Source organism: Ruditapes philippinarum, unplaced genomic scaffold (genome assembly GCF_026571515.1).
Source record: "Ruditapes philippinarum isolate M1 unplaced genomic scaffold, ASM2657151v2 ctg1362_1_1_1_1, whole genome shotgun sequence".
NCBI lineage: Eukaryota > Metazoa > Mollusca > Bivalvia > Venerida > Veneridae > Ruditapes > Ruditapes philippinarum.
In genome coordinates, this window is record NW_026859423.1 from 31462 (window position 1) to 51184 (window position 19723).

General features: G+C 32.2%; 1 protein-coding gene across 1 annotated transcript; it reads left to right on the plus strand.

The window, feature by feature from the left end:
• Positions 1-1258: 1258 nt before the first annotated feature.
• LOC132756477 (heat shock 70 kDa protein 12B-like) lies at positions 1259-8501 on the plus strand. The gene is made up of 5 exons (XM_060747556.1): positions 1259-1422; positions 2269-2586; positions 3530-3751; positions 6062-6218; positions 6683-8501. Exons 1-5 carry the CDS (start codon positions 1420-1422, stop codon positions 7735-7737), a joined length of 1755 nt encoding a protein of 584 aa, XP_060603539.1. The 5' UTR covers positions 1259-1419; the 3' UTR covers positions 7738-8501.
• The last annotated feature ends 11222 nt before the right edge of the window (positions 8502-19723 follow it).

A 19723-nucleotide genomic window follows, 5' to 3' on the forward strand; every position in this document is an offset into this window, starting at 1 on the left:
TTCCAGGTCTTTACTAATTATTAAACAGAAACAATTTTCAGCTTAAAAGAGATACTTAGGCAAATTAATGACAAAATTATTAATTTGAACATATCTACCCAAATCATGCTACATTGACATTTTTAAATGTCCTAGCAGGAATTTCTCTATAAGTACTATATATTTTGGGCTTGAAGCGTAATTATATCTTTATAATTGTATTTAACAAAATTAAGTAGCAGACAGAGTCACCGAGTAATTTTAAAACAAGTCATGTAACTAGTAAAAAAACTCTGGAAAAAACAGATATTGTGGATATTTTTTACATTGAAAAAAGTATAAGTCATTCATTTGTCAGGTACTTTCACGTTTTCATAGTTCTTTATAACAACCATTGTGAAATATAAATGCTTTAACCTGTCCCACGTGGGAAACCACCATCTTTATAAGGAGAAAAGTTTTGTTCCTGTGACTGCTAAGTGTATTTATTTCGAGGACTTTTATAGAATATTGAATATTGAATATAGAAAAATTAAAAACGAAGAAATGAAAATTTTGCCTGTGTCTCCCTTTAAAGGCATATTATGCCCAAAAAAAACTTTTATTTTCATTTTTCAAAAACTTTATAATTTTGCAGTTTTGTTATGTTTTCAAAGAAGTTACCCATTGGCCAATTTTCTGATACGTCTTTTGAATCTTTTGTAAATAGATATAAAAAAGTATATATAAAATAGATTTAGTATTTTGTATGGACGTCAAAATACTACCTTGTTTACATTTTACTATATTTATAACAAACAATTTCACATTCATAGCTGCTTTCTTCGTGTGATAAGCATTTAAAATGCTCTAAAACCATTATTTAAATATTTTTAAACTCCTGTTTGCCCTTTCTTAAGAATGAAATAGATATTCATTTATGAGGTATCATGTACCTTTAAGATGAAAATGACATTGGGCATGGAAGAAACATGTTTTGATAAACTGCTTAAATCTTTTTATAGCTTAACAAATAAGGAAGTTAAATAGTATGGGGTATTTTTTTAAAGTGAGCCGTGTCATGTATTGTAAGTCTTTTCATACGACTTTGGATTGACATTGATCATATTAACATGTACAGTTTATCATGCGTTGCAAAAGAAAGGCTTTATTGTTCTTTAATGTTTTAACATGAAGGCCAAACTAAAATGTGTAATACAATATGAAAGATTAGTAATTAGAATATCTATTTCGTTATTCATTTAATGTACGGTGTATGCCTCTTTTTCAAGATCATTTTCAGAAAATCGTTACGAAACTAAACTGGAACAAATTGAGTTTCTATATTAATATATTCGGATATTAAATGCAAAATTTGTGATACATTATTGAATGCGATATTAAGCTACTCAAAAAGTGTAGAAATTCTATAAATTTATCTGACTTGTGGAATGTAAAACCATGGTAAGTTTTCATTGCTTACATATTTCATAGGAGTTTAAACATTTAAGCGTTCGTTTCTAAAACTTAAAGCCATGCAGAATAGGTCATTTTTAAGGATTATTTGTTCCAAATATGTAAGTGTTAAAATGACATGAACCTTGGCTTGTGTAATCCTTGTATTATTACAATTTTGGAGGAAACATATAAGTTTAAACATATTGATAACATATTGAAAACAATGTATATAGTCATTGATCAAAATATATTTTTAAACTACTTTTAAGCCTAGAAATTGTGACGTAATATTTAATTTTTAATGAGTCATAGTTCTGCCAAGTGCATACTACCTGAGTAAATATTAAACGTATGTAAAAGAAGTTATTATTATTTGATAGACAAAGCCAATAAAACTACAACATCAGTTTGTTATTCAAGACTGACACACAATAAGTAGCATGCCCTTCTTTAAAGGACACTGTTGTGTTATTTGATATATAGAACTTAAACCTATAAACTCCTTAATAAACTACTCCTACTCTGCATATGAAACGCGCATATGTTAATTGAATAAAACCAAAACACATAGTCTTGTTTTCAAATTTACTTATATTAAACATTAGTATTATATATTGTTGGACAACTCATCTGAGTTACATTTAAAATAGTTTAAATATTATACATTTATATCACATCGACATATTTATGAAGAAATAATAAAATAAACACCATAGCTAGATATTGGAAAATCCTGACTGTGTTGCGTATTTATAAGACTATGGATTGACTTTCTACTTTTTGGAATAAATCTGGAATTATTCCTTTTTATGCATATAAATATCAATATAGCTAAGCCATTTTCTATTTTAGGCGACATCTTTTAACGAAAATTTAATTGTTGGAGCTATAGATTTTGGAACAACAAATTCTGGATGGGCATATTCTTTCTTTCATGACTTTAAAAATGATCCAACAAAAGCCTTCGTCAAACATTGGCACTCCGGTTCAGGTACACTTTCCACCGAGAAAGCTCCAACTGTTGTACTGATTAGGCCAGATGGTAAAACGTTGGAAGGCTTTGGGTATGATGCAGAGAATAGATACAGAGAGCTTGCAGATTTGGGAGAACATCACGATTACTATTACTTCAAAAAGTTCAAAATGATGCTTCACAAACAACTATCTGAGGTATTATGATGATTCTCAAGTTACTATCTAAGGTGTTATGATGCTTCATAAACAATTATCTGAGGTATTATGACGCTTCACAAACAATTATCTTAAGTATTATAATATTTCACAAACTGCTGTCTAAGGTATTATGATGCTTCACAAACAACTATCAGGTGTATTATAATGCTCCACAAACTAATATCTGGGGTATTATAACGCTTCACAAACAACTATCTGAGGTATTATTATGCTTCAAAAACAATTATCTGAGGTATTATGGTATTTCACAAACTACTGTTTAAGGTATTATAATGCTTCACAAACAACTATCAGATGTGTTAAAATGCTTCACAAACTACTATCTGGGGTATTTTTGTGCTTTACAAACGACTATCTTAGGTATTATCATGATGCTTCACAAACTACTATCTCGGGCGTAATTTTGCTTCAATGCTTCACAAACTATTGTATGAGGTATTATGATGACGCTTCACAAATAACTATCTGAGATATCATGATGTTATACAAACAATTGTCAGAGTTATTATTATGTTTCACAAACAACTATCTGGGGTATTATAATGTTTCACAAACTACTGTCTGAGGTATTATAATGATGCTTTTATAAACCAAACTACTATCTAAGGCTATATGTTGCTTCAAGAGGTATTATAATGCTTCACAAACTATTATATGAGGTATTGTCATGATGCTTCACAAGTAGCTATCTCAGGTATTATGTTGTTTAACAAACAACTATAGAGCTATCATGATGTTGCTTAACAAACAACTATCTGAGGTAATATGTTAAGAACGTCCGTTTTCGTATTTCTTTAGGTACTGGAAATAATAAAAATATTATAATGTAATACAATTCATACGCTGTAGTTTGAATAAAAGGATCTTAGACATTTAACAAACTAATACTTGAAAACGTTCATATTATATTTCCTTTCAGAAGCTTGATCGTAATACTGAACTTGAAGACGAAATGGGAAAACGTTTAACAGCATTAGATATATTTGCAATGAGTATAAAGTTCCTTGTTGATGATATGTATAAAATTGTAAAACTGCGTGTGTCTGGGATAATCAGACAAGACGAAGTTCATTGGGTACTGACAGTTCCAGCTATATGGACGGATTCAGCTAAACAGTTTATGAGGGAAGCTGCAGAAAAGGTGACTGCAATCGTAATATGTCTCATATTTAAGCAAATGTTTATTGATATTCTTATTTACTTGTTTATGAAAAGATTGGTATTTGGTCACTAACGGAGAAATTGGTTATTATTGTAAGTTATCCAGGACAGTACGTTAGGTGGATCGACCGCCAAGATACAATCAACAATGTGTCAAGATAAGCGTAAAAATAAACAAGAAACATGGCAATGCCATGAAACCAGGTTTTCAATTATCACCATTGTAGATAAATATGTTGTATTTGAAATACAAATACAAGCAACAAACAATGTAACTATGTGCAATGTAAAACATGAATAATGTAGGAGGAATTGCCACTGAAGAAGTGTTCACTATAATATTATGTATAAGGAAAAAAACAAAGGGCCATAATTAGGTCAAAAACTATCCAATCACAAAACCCCGACAATATGTGCCAGGGTGCTTGATGACAAAGCTTCTGTGAAAGTTTGAACAAAATCCGTTGAGAAATGTAGGACGAGTTCAGCACAGAAGAATTTGTTCACTATAATTATATTGATAATTCTGTATAATGAAAAACAAGTTACAAAGTAGACATGAAATAATATATCATATCTTTTTTTAAATTACCTCCAAAGATGGTATGACCTTTGACTGCCAAATCAAGTTAAAATCATGTAAACAGGATTTTCAATGTTAATGTCACTGTGACCTTGACCTTGGAGCCAGCCATGCGGAACATGCGTTCTGCACGTCATCTTGATGTGGTAAACATTTGTCTGAAGTTTCATCAAAATTCTTCAAAGGGTTGAAGAGTTACAGAGCGGACAGGATTTTCAATGTAAATGTCACTGTGACCTTGACCTTGGAGCCAGCCATGCGGAACATGCGTTCTGCACGTCATCTTGATGTGGTAAACATTTGTCTGAAGTTTCATCAAAATTCTTCAAAGGGTTGAAGAGTTACAGAGCGGACAGGATTTTCAATGTTAATGTCACTGTGACCTTGACCTTGGAGCCAGCCATGCGGAACATGCGTTCTGCACGTCATCTTGATGTGGTAAACATTTGTCTGAAGTTTCATCAAAATTCTTCAAAGGGTTGAAGAGTTACAGAGCGGACAGGATTTTCAATGTTAATGTCACTGTGACCTTGACCTTGGAGCCAGCCATGCGGAACATGCGTTCTGCACGTCATCTTGATGTGGTAAACATTTGTCTGAAGTTTCATCAAAATTCTTCAAAGGGTTGAAGAGTTACAGAGCGGACAGGATTTTCAATGTTAATGTCACTGTGACCTTGACCTTGGAGCCAGCCATGCGGAACATGCGTTCTGCACGTCATCTTGATGTGGTAAACATTTGTCTGAAGTTTCATCAAAATTCTTCAAAGGGTTGAAGAGTTACAGAGCGGACACAATTTCGTTTGACGCCCGCCCATCCGCCCATCCGCCCATCCGCCCAGCCGCCCATCCGCCCATCCGCCCGCCATACCCCAATCTAATAACCAGGATTTTCAAAATTGAAAACCTGGTTAAAAACCTTTAAAGCAGCTGACCTCCAGAAGATAGCAGAGAAACTGCCTTCTTGCTAATATTTCAAAATCCTCCCTCAAAAACATTACATAGTTGAAAGAAATCGAAATGACACTTCAAAATGTTCATATTTTAACATTATTGCTCTGAAAACAGTTCGCTTTTCCCCAACGGGAAATACCTTCTTTTATTATACCACGGAATTCTTTCATCCGGGTTTTTTTTTCTAGTATCACGTGATCGTACAGGACAATATCGCGACCTGTGCTCCGGGACGCACGGAATCCAGGATTTTATTAAACATATAGAGGGATACAAATAACCGCTTTTGTTTTTATATTTGTAGTTATTCATGGCACTAAAAATTATAATTGATTAATTATTTCATTTATATGATGACCAATTTATCGATTTAACCTTAGCTTGAAATGAGATAGGGGCCTACTTAATGACGACAATTGATAAACGATCCCAGGCATACCAGATACCGGGATTTTTTCGGAATGAAATATCTTCTCCTATTTATATTGGCTACTGCGTTAGTAACGTAGTAGATTATGGAAAAGAAAACCCGATATATTAACGCTTTTGTCAACTTTCTTTCTCGAATCAAAGTGTCAGTAATGATGGATTTATACAATAAACCTAACAAGATCAGTTATTACCATTTACTTGAAATTTTATTTCATTTTTTTTCATTTTACCATCTGGAGGTCAGTGGCTTTTATGGTGACATGACTGAAAGAATTATAAAAATGTTTCTAAAAGAATAAGATAATTATTTTTCTCTTAATAGGCTGGTATTACAAAGGATAAATTAAGTATTGCACTTGAACCGGAGGCTGCATCTATCTACTGTAGAAACTTACCGATTGAAAAGACAGTTGGACCCATGACCGCTTCCATTTCATCTTTTCCTATTGGAACTAAATATATGATACTTGATGCCGGTGGTAAGTTCAAAATTTGATGATCCTTGTTTATTTACAGTATGCAGCGTATATCACAAAAATATAATACTCAGTTTAAAGATTCATCAAAAGTTTAGTTTATGGTACATTTTTTATGAAATGTGTCATGAATTAATTATTTTGCATGTCTAAAAAGTGAAAACATATTGCATAAAAAGGTTACCGATAAAATTTAATTATTTCACAATATACAATATATATATAAAGTTTTACAATCATATACAGTACAATTACAAACAGAAATGTATATAACGATGCATTCAAAGTATATACAAAGTAAATCAAAGGGCTGCACAGCTCTATGGTATTTTCTGATTTTTGCAATCTAAATCATACTGACTATCTGTATGTACTTTCCTGTATAAGTTTATTTTTATATACTATAATTCATCTTACGCAGCGACAGCGTTTTGATTTTCTTCTATATTTTCTTCTCAATTTTTAAGGTGGCACGATCGATGTAACCGTTCATGAGGTCATTGATTCAAATGCCGTTAAGGAAGTGGCAGCAGCTAGCGGGGGTGGTTGGGGAGGAACACTTGTAGACCACGCATTTGAGGATCTGATTTATGACCTTGTTGGAAAAGAGGTATATGGCAAATTCAAGCAAGAGCAAACTGAAGATTGGCTGGAGATGATGAGAGAGTTTGAAGTTAAGAAAAGAACAATTCATCCCGACAAGGAAGGAAGAATATTAATGAAATTTCCAGTGTCCCTCAGTAAGATGTCAGAACGAAAGAACCGACATGACTTGGAAGAATTCATCCGTGATTCTGCAGAATATGCTGATCAAGTTGTATTTGTTTACGACAAGATGAAATTCACAGCTGCTGTATTTAGAAATCTGTTTGAAAAGTCAAATAGCAAGACAATTAAGCATATGAAAACAGTCATACAGGATAATAATCTGTATGATTTGAAAGCAATACTGATGGTAGGAGGATATTCAGAATCGCCAATGTTGCAGGAAGCTGTCAAGAAAGCGTTTCCTCATTTAGAAATTATAATACCAAATGAAGCATCGTCTGCTATTCTCAAAGGAGCGTTGATCTTTGGGCATCTTCCAGAAGCGGTGACCGAACGCATACTTAAATACACATATGGTGTCGATACTACAGTTTCTTTTTTACCGGGAAAGCATCCTAATTCTAAACGTATGGTCACTGACTCTGGTATACGGTGCAGAAATGTTTTTAGTAAACATGTCGAAATGGGTCAGAAAGTTAAATTTGGACACGTTCAGGTTAAAAAGTCGTACACGCCTGCTTTTAGACACCAGCGTCTGCTAAGTTTTACAATTTACGCATCTACAATGAAAAATCCGGAATACACTGATGTCGACTGCTTTAAGATCGGTTCAATGACAGTAGATACTGTTGTCGGAGGACTAGATTGTTCTGTTGAAGTCTCTCTTATGTTCAGCGGGACAGAGATCAAAGTAGAAGCAAAAGTCAAGGAAACTGGACAAAAGACCGATGCAGTGATGAACTTCCTTGGTTAAAGTTTAAATTTGCTTTTTAATGATGAAGTTTAAATTAAAGCTGATATAAAACATATCATTATAGCAAATTTCGACATGGAGTGGAACATGATTGATTGAAGGATTGATTGATTGATTGATTTATAAGCGCTATTTGGCGGTAGGCTAGAAAAACAAATATGAGTTATATGAAACTATGCTTTTTAACATTTGGAAGCGCTTATGAAAGAAGTTGTTTGTTGGATGCCATTTTAGCCAGTTGTTTTTGATTTTTTTGTAAAGCCAAACGTCGTAAAAAAAATTAAGAGCACTCGCAAAAATAGGTCAATTGTCTGCCAGATAGGATCTTCGTCAAAGTAGATTTTGTTCTAGTTAATGAGATATTAATTTGCCATGCACTCATATAATTATATTTTATTCTCGACGTTGTACATGATACATATATTGTGTTTCTGAAAATTGTAATTAGATTTCAATTGTTCGCTAATGCTAAAAAGAGGCATATTGTAACATAGTTACTAACCTGAGTATGACTTTATCCTTACAGAGACGTTACGTATTAACTGATTTGTCTCACATGAAATAAGTGTAAGTTTGAATATAGAAATCAACTCCAGTTTCAATTTAAAAATGTAATTATTTTATTTGAAATAAGTGTAAAATATACAATAAACAGTCACTATTCTACGGATTTCGTATATATATGCTACTGCTATGTCATTGTGTACGCATGCACAACACTTTTGCTTATGTAATCAAAGAGTCGAAATAAATTAATATTATTAGTCCTAAGAAACTTGGACTTATTATTATTTTCGTCTAAGGGCACAATACAGCATTTTCAGCCTATGAAAAGTAGAATTTGGTCAATTTCATCAGCATGAGGATATCTATGCGGATTACATTTGTTGCAGTCACAGAAATCGCCTTCTTTTACAAGAGCAAATGTGTTTTTATTAACAAAAGAGTTGTATTAACATTCAACCTCCGATTAAAATCATGTGATGTTCGCCTATTCTTACACACCTCCTCTATTGTTTGTGACGGGTCTATATTTTTCGGATAGAGTTTAAACAAAAGAAAGTCCGTTATGAGGTCTATCTTTTGCACGTGCACAGGTCTGTTCTAGTCAGACAGACCCGGTGTCGCGTAATTATCACACGCGTGGTAATATTACCACGCGTGTGATTATTACGCAGGGTCGTAATTATCACACGGTTTGGGGTAGTGCCGTGATAATCACACGGACGGTATTATATTTACACTTAATATTATTGAATTATATATCATTTTTTTCCTAAATGATTTCCGCGTCTAATGGTGTAAATTTTATTAAAAAGCTATGATTTTCCACCGCATAGGGGCATCTTAAAGTGTAAACTTAAGACAGAAATTGTTCTTTCCTAAATATCAGCGTGCAATCTTTCGATACAGACATTAATATTAATAATGCCTGATACAATTGAAAAATATTTTTAGTTTAGGTTTCTCTGTTTTAAAATAGTTAAAAAAAGTCTGTTTCATGGATTTCCCTCCGTTTTTTTTTTAAAATTAGTCCCCCTTTTTAGCTGAAATATATAAATTAAGTCTTATTTGTTGCGCTTTGTGTGTTTGCATGCAATTCAAGATAATAGTAAAATCCGAAATTAAATGAAAAGAATAAATGAATAAATAAATAAATAAATAAATAAATAAATAAATAAATAAATAAATAAAAGGAAGACTCGAAATGGCAAAGATCTAGTTATAGTAATGGTGTGAAAAAGGGTTAAGTATACGGAAAGCAGAGGTCCATGAAGGTGTGAATTCTTTTTTAATTGGCATGACATTTACATTTCCATAATATTAAACTTATATAAAAACCACGTTCCGTTTTGATACACCAAAGAATGTACATGTGTATATGCTGTCAATTGACTCATGAACCTGAAAAAAGTGTTGATCTGTATAACTTCGAAGTTATATTTGTTGATTATGAACTTTCCCGCTATAGTTAATAATATTGTGTGATATTTATATATGGTTTTTAGCCTCGTTTATTATGTTTATTGCAAATGTATTATTTATCTCATGTTTGCATGAATCTGAGTGGAATAAAGAATAGAATAGCAATGTAACTCAGAAATATGTCAGGGATATGTTAGCGAAAAAATTGTCAATTATTTCAGAAATATATGCATTACATATGTGTCATTATAGAAGTTTTCAACAATTAAGACATCAACACACTATTTCAGTAATTTATGAAAAAATAAAAAATATTGCTTTCGTATTTCATATAATGAATATGAAATTTTCTCAATTACATGTACAAGTTTTTCACGTGAAATGTAAAAAAGGCACAATTACGGATTCGCGCTAATTACATAATATAATATGATATAAAAGTAAGTTAAATTCAGTATATGTTAAAACTAGCTCTTATTATTCATTGATCAGTGTACCTTAAGAATTTGATAACACATCTTCTAATCTTTTAAGGTAAAGATAAATTGGTGCAGGTTGATGCTGGCTAAATAGTCCGAAATGAAGGGGTAAACATGTAAGCTATATAAAAAGGGTATTGTTGTTTCAATGCTACTAAATAACGATAACCCTCTTAGTAACAAAAGCTATTTATTGTGTTGGTGATGAATTTCGCTCTAGTGGTGTGTGGTAATAACGTGATGATCACACGTACGGTCATATACTTAATCAGACATACTGGTAATACATTTTTTTCCAAAAGGTTTTCCGCAATATAATTTCTTTTTCAATAATACGGCATTTTATGGATTCTTTTTTTTATGACCACAAGACGACTAATCGTAATTAATAATCATAGTTTTGTTTTTAAGGTTTTTTTATTACAAAGAAAATATCTTTCAATTACGATAGTACTGGTACTGACCGCATTGAATGGCAATAATGATATTGGTTGTCGCCATGCAGCTCCACATAGTTATGATGACCCTCTTAGTAATTATAATAATCATTGTGTTAGTGATTATGAGAAATATTTCAACCAGTGTGATTATTACGCTACAGCTTTAATATAACCACTTGGCGCCAAACGGGGGACCGTGACTGAATATTGCTCAGAGTTTAATTAACATTTCTCTGTAACTCAGTAAATTAGAGGATGAACGTACATATAGCAGGGGAGTATGTCACGGTTCAGAACTGTTCACTATTTAGGAGAGATGATTTGAAAGTGGCCGGATAGATAAAACGACTAAGAGCCGCAGTACAGTATTCCGAGGGTCCCGGGTTCAAGTTCTGGTCAGGCTGCACATTTTTCTCACCCTGTGACACTTGGCACCGAACAAGGGACCATGACTGAATATTGCTCAGAGTTAAATTTACATTTGAGCCACGTCACGACAAAACCAACATAATGGGTTTCCGACCAGCATGAATCCAGACCAGCCTGCCCATCGGCGCAGTCTGACCAGGATCCATGCTGTTTGCTGTCAGTTTCTTTACTTGTTATAGGGTTTGCAAGCGAACAGCATGGATCCTGATCAGACTGCGCGCGGATGCGCAGGCTGGTCTGGATCCATGCTGGTTGCAAAAACCATTATGTTGGTTTTGTCGTGACGTGGCTCAATTCTCTGTAACTCTGTGAGATTAGAGGATGAATTCAATATAGCAGGGGAGTATGTCATGGTTCAGAACTGTTCACTATTTAACAGAGATGATGTGTAAGCGGCCGGATAGCTAAGTCGATAGAACCATGGTACCGTATTCTGAGGGTCCCGGGTTTGAGTTTCATTCAGGCTGCAGTTTTTTCTCAGTGACCCTGTGACACTTGGCACCAAACGGGGGACCGTGACTGAATATAGCTCAGAGTTTATATGTATTTTTCTGTAACTCTGTGAAATTCAAGGACGAATTTAAATATATCAGGGGTCAGAAATTATTTCACTATTTTGGGGAGATGATGTGTAAGCGGCCAGATAGCTAAGTCGGTAGGGCAGCGAAAGTCGGTAGGGCAGCGATATGGTATTCTGAGGGTCCCAGGTTCGATTTCTGCTCGGGCTGCACATTTTTTTCTCACCCATTTACACTTTGCGCCCAATGGGGGACAGTGACTGAATAATAATTAGCTCAGAATTTAATTTACATTTCTCTGTAACTCTGTGAAACTCGAGGAAGAATTTCAATATAGCAGGGGAGTATGTCACAGTTCAGAAGTGTTCACTATTTAGGGTCCCTGGTTCGAGTTCCAGTCAGGCTGCACATTTCTCTCACCCTATGACACATGGAAAAAATGTGTCCCCTCTCATCATTTTATCTTTTTTGTGTTGTTGCGGTTGAAGGGCCTAATAGTATTCACAAAATACTGAAAAAGGTAAAAAAGGTGTGTGACAAAATAGATTGTTTTATATGTTTCTCATTCTATCTCTCTTCAAGGTTTTGCTACTTGTAACAATCACAACCAAACAAAATAACGAAGTAGCACAAATCAGACACCATAGTTAAGTGATCCTCAATTGGCAAAATGGCAGATGACTTAAATGCAGTAAAGCTGTGGAGTTCCATTGTTAATTTGAATTGTCATTTTTTGTCTAAATGATTTGTTGAGTTTGGAAAAAGTTTTTTAACATTTTGATATCAAAGTTAATGCAATATAACGACGCATACGTACTCAGTTAATAGAAAGTATTTAGATCACATTTTAACAGAATTTGTCCGCCATTTTGAAAAACGGGCGAAGGATACAAGCCGCTTTAAATCGTGTTATTTATATTTATGGCCTTTGTTGATTAAAAACAATCATTGAATTGTGAATATTAAAATATCTGGCAAGTTATTAGACCTTTATTCTTAAGAATAAATGTGTATGGTTATGAATGACAAGTTTTAAATTTAAGGTACCCTTTCGGGCAAAATTTTCGGGTAATTTGACCTAGTTTTCGGAGAAATTGGCCATTTTCAACTACAGCTTAAGATTAGTTGTAGCTAATTTAGAAATAAAACAATGGACAAGAAACAAAGTTTAACACCCCTGACAAGTTTTAAAAGCATTTATTTTCATGAATTTAATACTTTTAGAACCTTGCAGGTTTTTTAAAAATGCCCTACGAAAGATGGAAAATTTGGCGATTTAGCTCAATTTCACGCATATATTCTGGAGAAAATAAATACTGTCAGAATATTCAAATACATGCACCGAAATAATTGTTCTATGCTGAAGATTTATACCAATTTTCACAGCGCTTTGTTTGTAAATAAAGTTACAGGCAAGTTTTAAAAAACATGAGTAAACCGTGGTAAAATTACGCCCGTGTGATTATTACGCGACACCTGTCATGAAAAACACGTGAAAAAAATAAACCCGCTTATAAATCTTGAAATGCAATAAAATAAAAATGAAAATAAAATGTAAATGACTGTCATAATATTCCTGTCTTACAAACTTAGCAATTATTCCAACATCCCTATATTAAATCTTTGAATAAAGATATCAAAGTTAGGACACATATAGCATTTACTTTTCAAAGTAATAAGCGGTTCTTCACAATATAACACAAATGGACGCTTCAAGCTCATTTCTATGAAACTATAGCAGTTATCATACGATTTTAAATCACCTAATCCATAACATCTTAAACGTTCTTGGAAATTCATAGTACATAAAATGTGTTCCCAAAAAGTCATATCGAAAAAAATATAACAAAAATATGTCCGTTTCAAACGCATTTATGATTCAAATAACGTCCATTCGAATACGCTTTGTCCCCGCTACCACCGCCTACCCCCCACCCCCAATTCTTCGAGTTGGGCTTTATCCTGCCTTTCTATTCAACTGGCGAAAAATCAAACTGATATCCCCTGAAAACAATCGCAACTACTCGGCCCTTTCCGTCAGTCTTCGGGTAAGGACCTCGAACACAATAGTATGAATACACAGAACGGATGCGGTATTCCGGTCTAACCTACGCTAAGAAACTAAACATGTAAACAAATAGTAATTTAATGCTGTGAGTTGTTGACACGTTTATTTCCAATATATGAAGTAAAAGTCCACCTGAAATAAGTGAATTCATAGGTACAAAAGCAAACAATACATTATTTATATATTTACTAATATGGCTGTGAAACCGAAAGTACAAAATACCAACCTGTTGACATTTGGTCGGATTTATTTAAAATTGAACATCAGAGGGCATATTTAAATAACAAATTGTTGTCGGACATGTTTTCAAGCATAAGAGTACCGGAACAGACATTAGATGTCAAATATATACATTCGTTTACATTATCTCTGTTTCTGTTTACATCAGTAAACCACGTGGTAGAACTACTTTCAATCCGTATTGTTTCCGAGGTCAATATTGTAGATAATGGCCGAGGCAGTTCCGAATGCCCCTGAAAACTGTCGAAGCCACGGCTTAGTTTAAAAGAATGCTACACAAGAACGTTAAAAGAATTTTGTACTGATATACTCCAAAAACTTGCTTATTGTGACATGCATATAACAGTACTTAAAGTGGATTGGTCTACAATGGACACATCTCACATTAGTATTTCAAATATCGATAGAAATGATAGAAATGTATTATTGAAAAAAAATCTTGAAAAAGAAATGTTGATAAGTGATTTAGTATAAAAATCTATACGATGAACGATCAAATTTTATTCTAGGAAACTTTATAATCTGCTATATAAAATATAATTTCGGATCATGTATGGCAACCTTGCCAAAATAGTCATATGTAAGTCTTAAGTGGTCTGCTGGGTATCCGGACATTTTGCCCGTCGGATGTTTGCAGTGGCGGACATATGCCCCCTCATAAATTTGAAAAGGGCGGACATCCCCCACTTTATTTATCGCCTCTTGTCGAAATTTCATTGTGCTTCAATACACAAAACTCTCACGCAAATTTGTGAAAACAAAATAGCATCCATAAATAAATGAAATATAAAGTTTCCATAGTTAAATAACATACGTAAAATTAATACAAGATGACCTCTGACAAAGGACAAGTCACCACACAAAAAAGGAGCAAATATCTGAGGGGGCAACTGCCTTGGGGAAAATGTCCTAGAATCTGCAATGTCTGATACGAAATACTATCAACATTATTCATTCTTTTACATATCTTCCCTTACAGACCCATTGACTTTATTATTGACAAATTGCACATTTAGTTTTTGATTATTATTTTAAAGGAATTTTAAGGAGTTAAATGCAAAATATATATTATATTTAAAAAAGCTTACTTGTATATGTGCTGTGTTAAAAATAATCTTTGTGCGCTTCGAATCAGCCATTGCTTGACGGTGTGTAAGTTGGATATCGGCCTCGTACATCGATCTTTCTGTTTAGAAAAGACCTGGTCACAAATTTCATGAAACACCTCGAGCGCTACGCGCTCTCGGTGTCACATGAAATTCGTGACCAGGTCTTTCCTAAACAGAAAGACCTCGTACTCGGTCGATATCCTATACTTAATAAGATCAAAATTGTGCAGGCGTCATACACTCGTGTATAATTAAACTATTTATATCTGAAGGAGATAGGGTATATGTACTTGTATTTTACGTATTTATTAAAATATTGAATAGCACTTAAATTGTTGCAAAAATATATTTGTTCTGTGTTGTTTAACTCTTATTTGATACAATCAGAGTTACAAATGCAGGTAATTTCCCTTGACATAGCAAACTACATGTTGTTAAAAACTCATTATATTAATATCTGGGTTCGTCTTTTATATTTGTGCGTATGTGACATTCTGTAAAAATACTGTTTTAGCGTGCACAAACATGTAATATTATCAATAGTTTCTTGTTTATAAAAATACAACTGCAGGAGATACAATTCGGAAATTAATCTTCATTGTGCGTATAAATGCTAACACTTTTCAAACCCAATGAATTAATTCACATTTTATTTATGTTATTACTATAATTTATAGTCTGGCGTTTGTATTTGACAGATTTGCTGATAAGTACTTTGTTCTTTACGTATTAATATACGTTGTTTCTTGAGGTAAAACATCTGAAAGTATTTGTGGGTGGGTAAACAACTAAGATATTTTGAAGTTTTTAAACCAACGAAACAAAACTAATTCATCTGACATGATTCATCAAATATCTGGTCTTAAATTAAACATTTACAAGATTAAGGATCGATCATTTGATGAACACAAAAAATAGCGAGAACAACGATCATTGCAATCTTTCTTTCATATATATTTCTGATAACATTTGTCAATTTGTTATGACAAACTGTATTGCGGAATATATATTTATGAATTAACTGAACTACTCATATAATAAGATATAGTCCAATGCGGAATATATATTTATGAATTAACTGAACTACTCATATAATAAGATATAGTCCAATACAGAATATATATTTATGAATTAACTGAACTACTCATATAATACGATATAGTCAAATGCAGAATATATATTTATCAATTAACTGAACTACTCATATAATAAGATATAGTCCAATGCAGAATATATATTTGTGTATAAATTAAACTGCTCATGCAAGTTATTGAATGAAGTTAAAATTTTGTTATCACAACCAACGATAAAACTATGGTTATTTGAGCTCTAGTTTAAAAAATATACATTATGGTCATTTTATAATATACGTATTTGCTAATAAATCGATTTCGTATATTCTGAATATTAAAATGAAGGTTGGCAAAAGTTTGGAAAGGGGCAATGATGTAATGATTCTATTAAGCTATATGCGTTTATATAACGCACAAATATTTATACCTATAATCTACTATTTTTTTTTTTTTGAACGACCAGATTGAGAATTTATACAGGACTATGTTGGAAAAGACTTTCACTTTTTACATGGTAAATCCATTATCAAGACAATTGGCATTCGTTTAGTGAGTACTGCATCTAAATATACTGTATATCATTAAAATATGAAATCTTGTCAACAGCCTAAGCAATAGATACGATTTTTCTCTAGAGAAAAAAAAAGCAAAAACCTTTTATTTATGAAATTTTAAAAATGGGAAAACAGAGTTTTTTAAAATTTTTGGGAAAAATGCTTTTAGAAAACAATTTTAAATGTTAAATAATTAAAAAATCTTTTTTTTTCTACCATTGTTATACTAAAACGCCATAATTAAAATAAAAAACCAAAAAAAAAAAAAAAAATTTTTTGTTGAGTAAGGAAATTTGGAAAAATGGGAAAATAAATTTTTTAAAAACCCAAAACCCGGGAAATAAAAAGCTCAACAGAAAAAATTTTTGGAAAAACTAATATGAGACCCTAAAAGAATTCCCGAAAAAGTAAAAATCTTTCAAATACGTTACAAATTGGAAACTGTGGGGAATTTTCCCTCGGGACAGGGGTTGGTGTAGTCAACTGTTTTCCCCTTTTTACCCTTTTCACTAGGGGGAAAATTTTAACCGGGGGCAAGTGTCCTTGGGACAACGATATCGGATTTGCCTTAAATATATTGACTGGTCAAAAAAGTTTGGGTCGATTTTTTGTTCATTTCAATTTTGTTTATTCCCTTCAGTTCTCTATTTTTTTCTGAGAAAAAATCTGAGAAACAAAAGATAAAAACATAGGTCTTATAAAACTCGACTCTGTTTTAAATTCCGCTGCAGCAATAATCCTTATTCATTATTAACACTTAGCCTGCTTAATATCTAAAATGGTTTTGTACATCTTTTAATCAAGAGAAATCAATGTTTCTTTTTTTTTCCAGGGAAATTTTCAAAATTTGTTTTTGGATCTGAAAAAGTGAATCTGCATGCGTTAGCGGATGTTGTTAGCTGTTCCTGTATTCTGAACGCACAATGTAATAATATACTAACTACTGTAAAGAAAATTCCCATTAACTATGAATTATTTACCGCAAAATAAAAATTGAAATTTGGGGATGTTTTTCTTATTTCATTTAAACAAGAAAATGAAAATAAGAAAATAATTTCGTTGTTTCCCAAATTTGGGTTTATGTTTTATTTTTTGGGACTTTTTTTTTTGATATATATAACAAAAAGCAACAACGCTTTGATTGTGTAAGACGGCCTATAGAGTTCCGTTTTACTAATTTGCTTTGCGCTATGTGCTATATTTGGTGTTTCGAATTAGCAAGAAATGCATGATAGATATTTAATAACATTATATCCTAACATCTGGCACGTTGACAACCATATGTATGCGCTCGTATGTGTGTTCTATCCATATAACAAATAATAATTATGATATTTCTTTTATTTGAAAATGCTATATGACAATATTTCTTGACTATTTAAAATTTATCATCTCATGCTTTTGAAAATAAAAAGGGAAAGGTGGTATACATATATGGAGGCTAAAATCTGATCGACTTAAGACAGGCGCTATAATTAAATATACGGATAGAAATGATGAAATCTTATTAATAATATAACTTTGGTCGACAAAAAAAGCACAAACACTTTTCCAACATTCCAAGCATAGTTATTATTTGAGACTTTAGCTTGATTAATCACGAAGATAGGCTTTGTTCATAGTCTGTATCATCCAGGCATTTGAGTATCTGGACAATACAGGCAACCCAGCTTATAGTTTTTCCTTTGAGTTTACTATCGTATGTAAGGTAATTATAACTTTTCCATGATTATTGGCGACAGTCTCCAATTATAATGTATCAACCCTAAAGAATGAATATACATAAACATTTAGTGAACCCATTGTAAAGATTTAAGTAATCTTAATTTGACTGTTTTGCAAGGAAAATAAGATCGACTTATTGCATACATTACAAGAAAATGCACTATTGATTCATAATTTTGTAAGAATACAAATTATTCAAAGGTCACTGGTATAAAGAAAGCTTTGATAGACAGGGCTGAACACTAACCGCACAATTAGAAATATATGGCACGTTATCATTGTGTGATTACAAAAACAATAATTGTCTTTATTTGATAATTTCATAACTAATTGTAAATAGGCTATTTATGTTCAATGCACTTTAATACATAGTCCTTTAGCTTTTTCAATTACAATGTACAATGTACAATGTTATTGAAATGAAATAATAAAGATAATAAAATAAGTGTGAGAAAAGAATGTAATGGGAAGCTCCTGATGAATAATGCAGAGATTAATATGTCTAGTTTTGCAAGTCCCTTTATTACTGAGTTCAGAAATAAAAAAAATCATCTTCCACTATCTGTAACGGTCATAAAAATAATGTTTAAATGAAGAGTTATCAACATTGTAAGCTCTAAAAGCATTATTTGTAAAGATATTGCCGAATTTACATTTCATGTTAATAAAGGGAGGTAATTAGAATTTTTTTATAAAGTCTAAGTCAAATTTTTAAAAAGAAATGAATGCATATATTTTGATGATTACATATATTGTGGACAAATATTTGCTGTATATATTTTACATATTCTTCGATGTTTGAAAATTGTTTTAGAAGCATAATTTTATACATATATAAAATTTCACTAAAGTGTGTTAACTTCCTTAATTACAATAACTTAGACATTACTCGAATAATTGTTTAATTGAATTTGCCTAGCCTTTATATTTTTCCTATGTTCCATAATAAAAAAATCATCTAGAAATAAATAAGGACTCTTTGTTATCGTTTGACTTAGATGAAACCTTTTTATTGTAGAATGCTGATAGTTGCAAACTGTCTAGTGTCGAAATACAAAAAATATACATAACACGCATGGTTTGCTAATGTACAAATGAAAATCTTTTGGTTTGTTGTTTCGAATTACCAATAAAAGAAAACAAACGTTGGCAACTTGAATCATTGCTGCACACTAAGTTTAGACCGTATTGACTCTGTTGTTCATTTAAAATCATCATGTTTACTACTTTATTCATGAAAAGTAAATTAAAAGAGCATTACATTTTTGCATTCATTTTAGAATTAAATCGATTCTGAGGTGCTACTGCAAAACAAGCATTATTAATTTTGTTCTACGTATGTTAAGCGATCCCTTTTATATGTTTAATGTTATTGAAGTTAACATAAATTAATCGCACATTTTTTCTTTCCTAGTCAGTCAATCA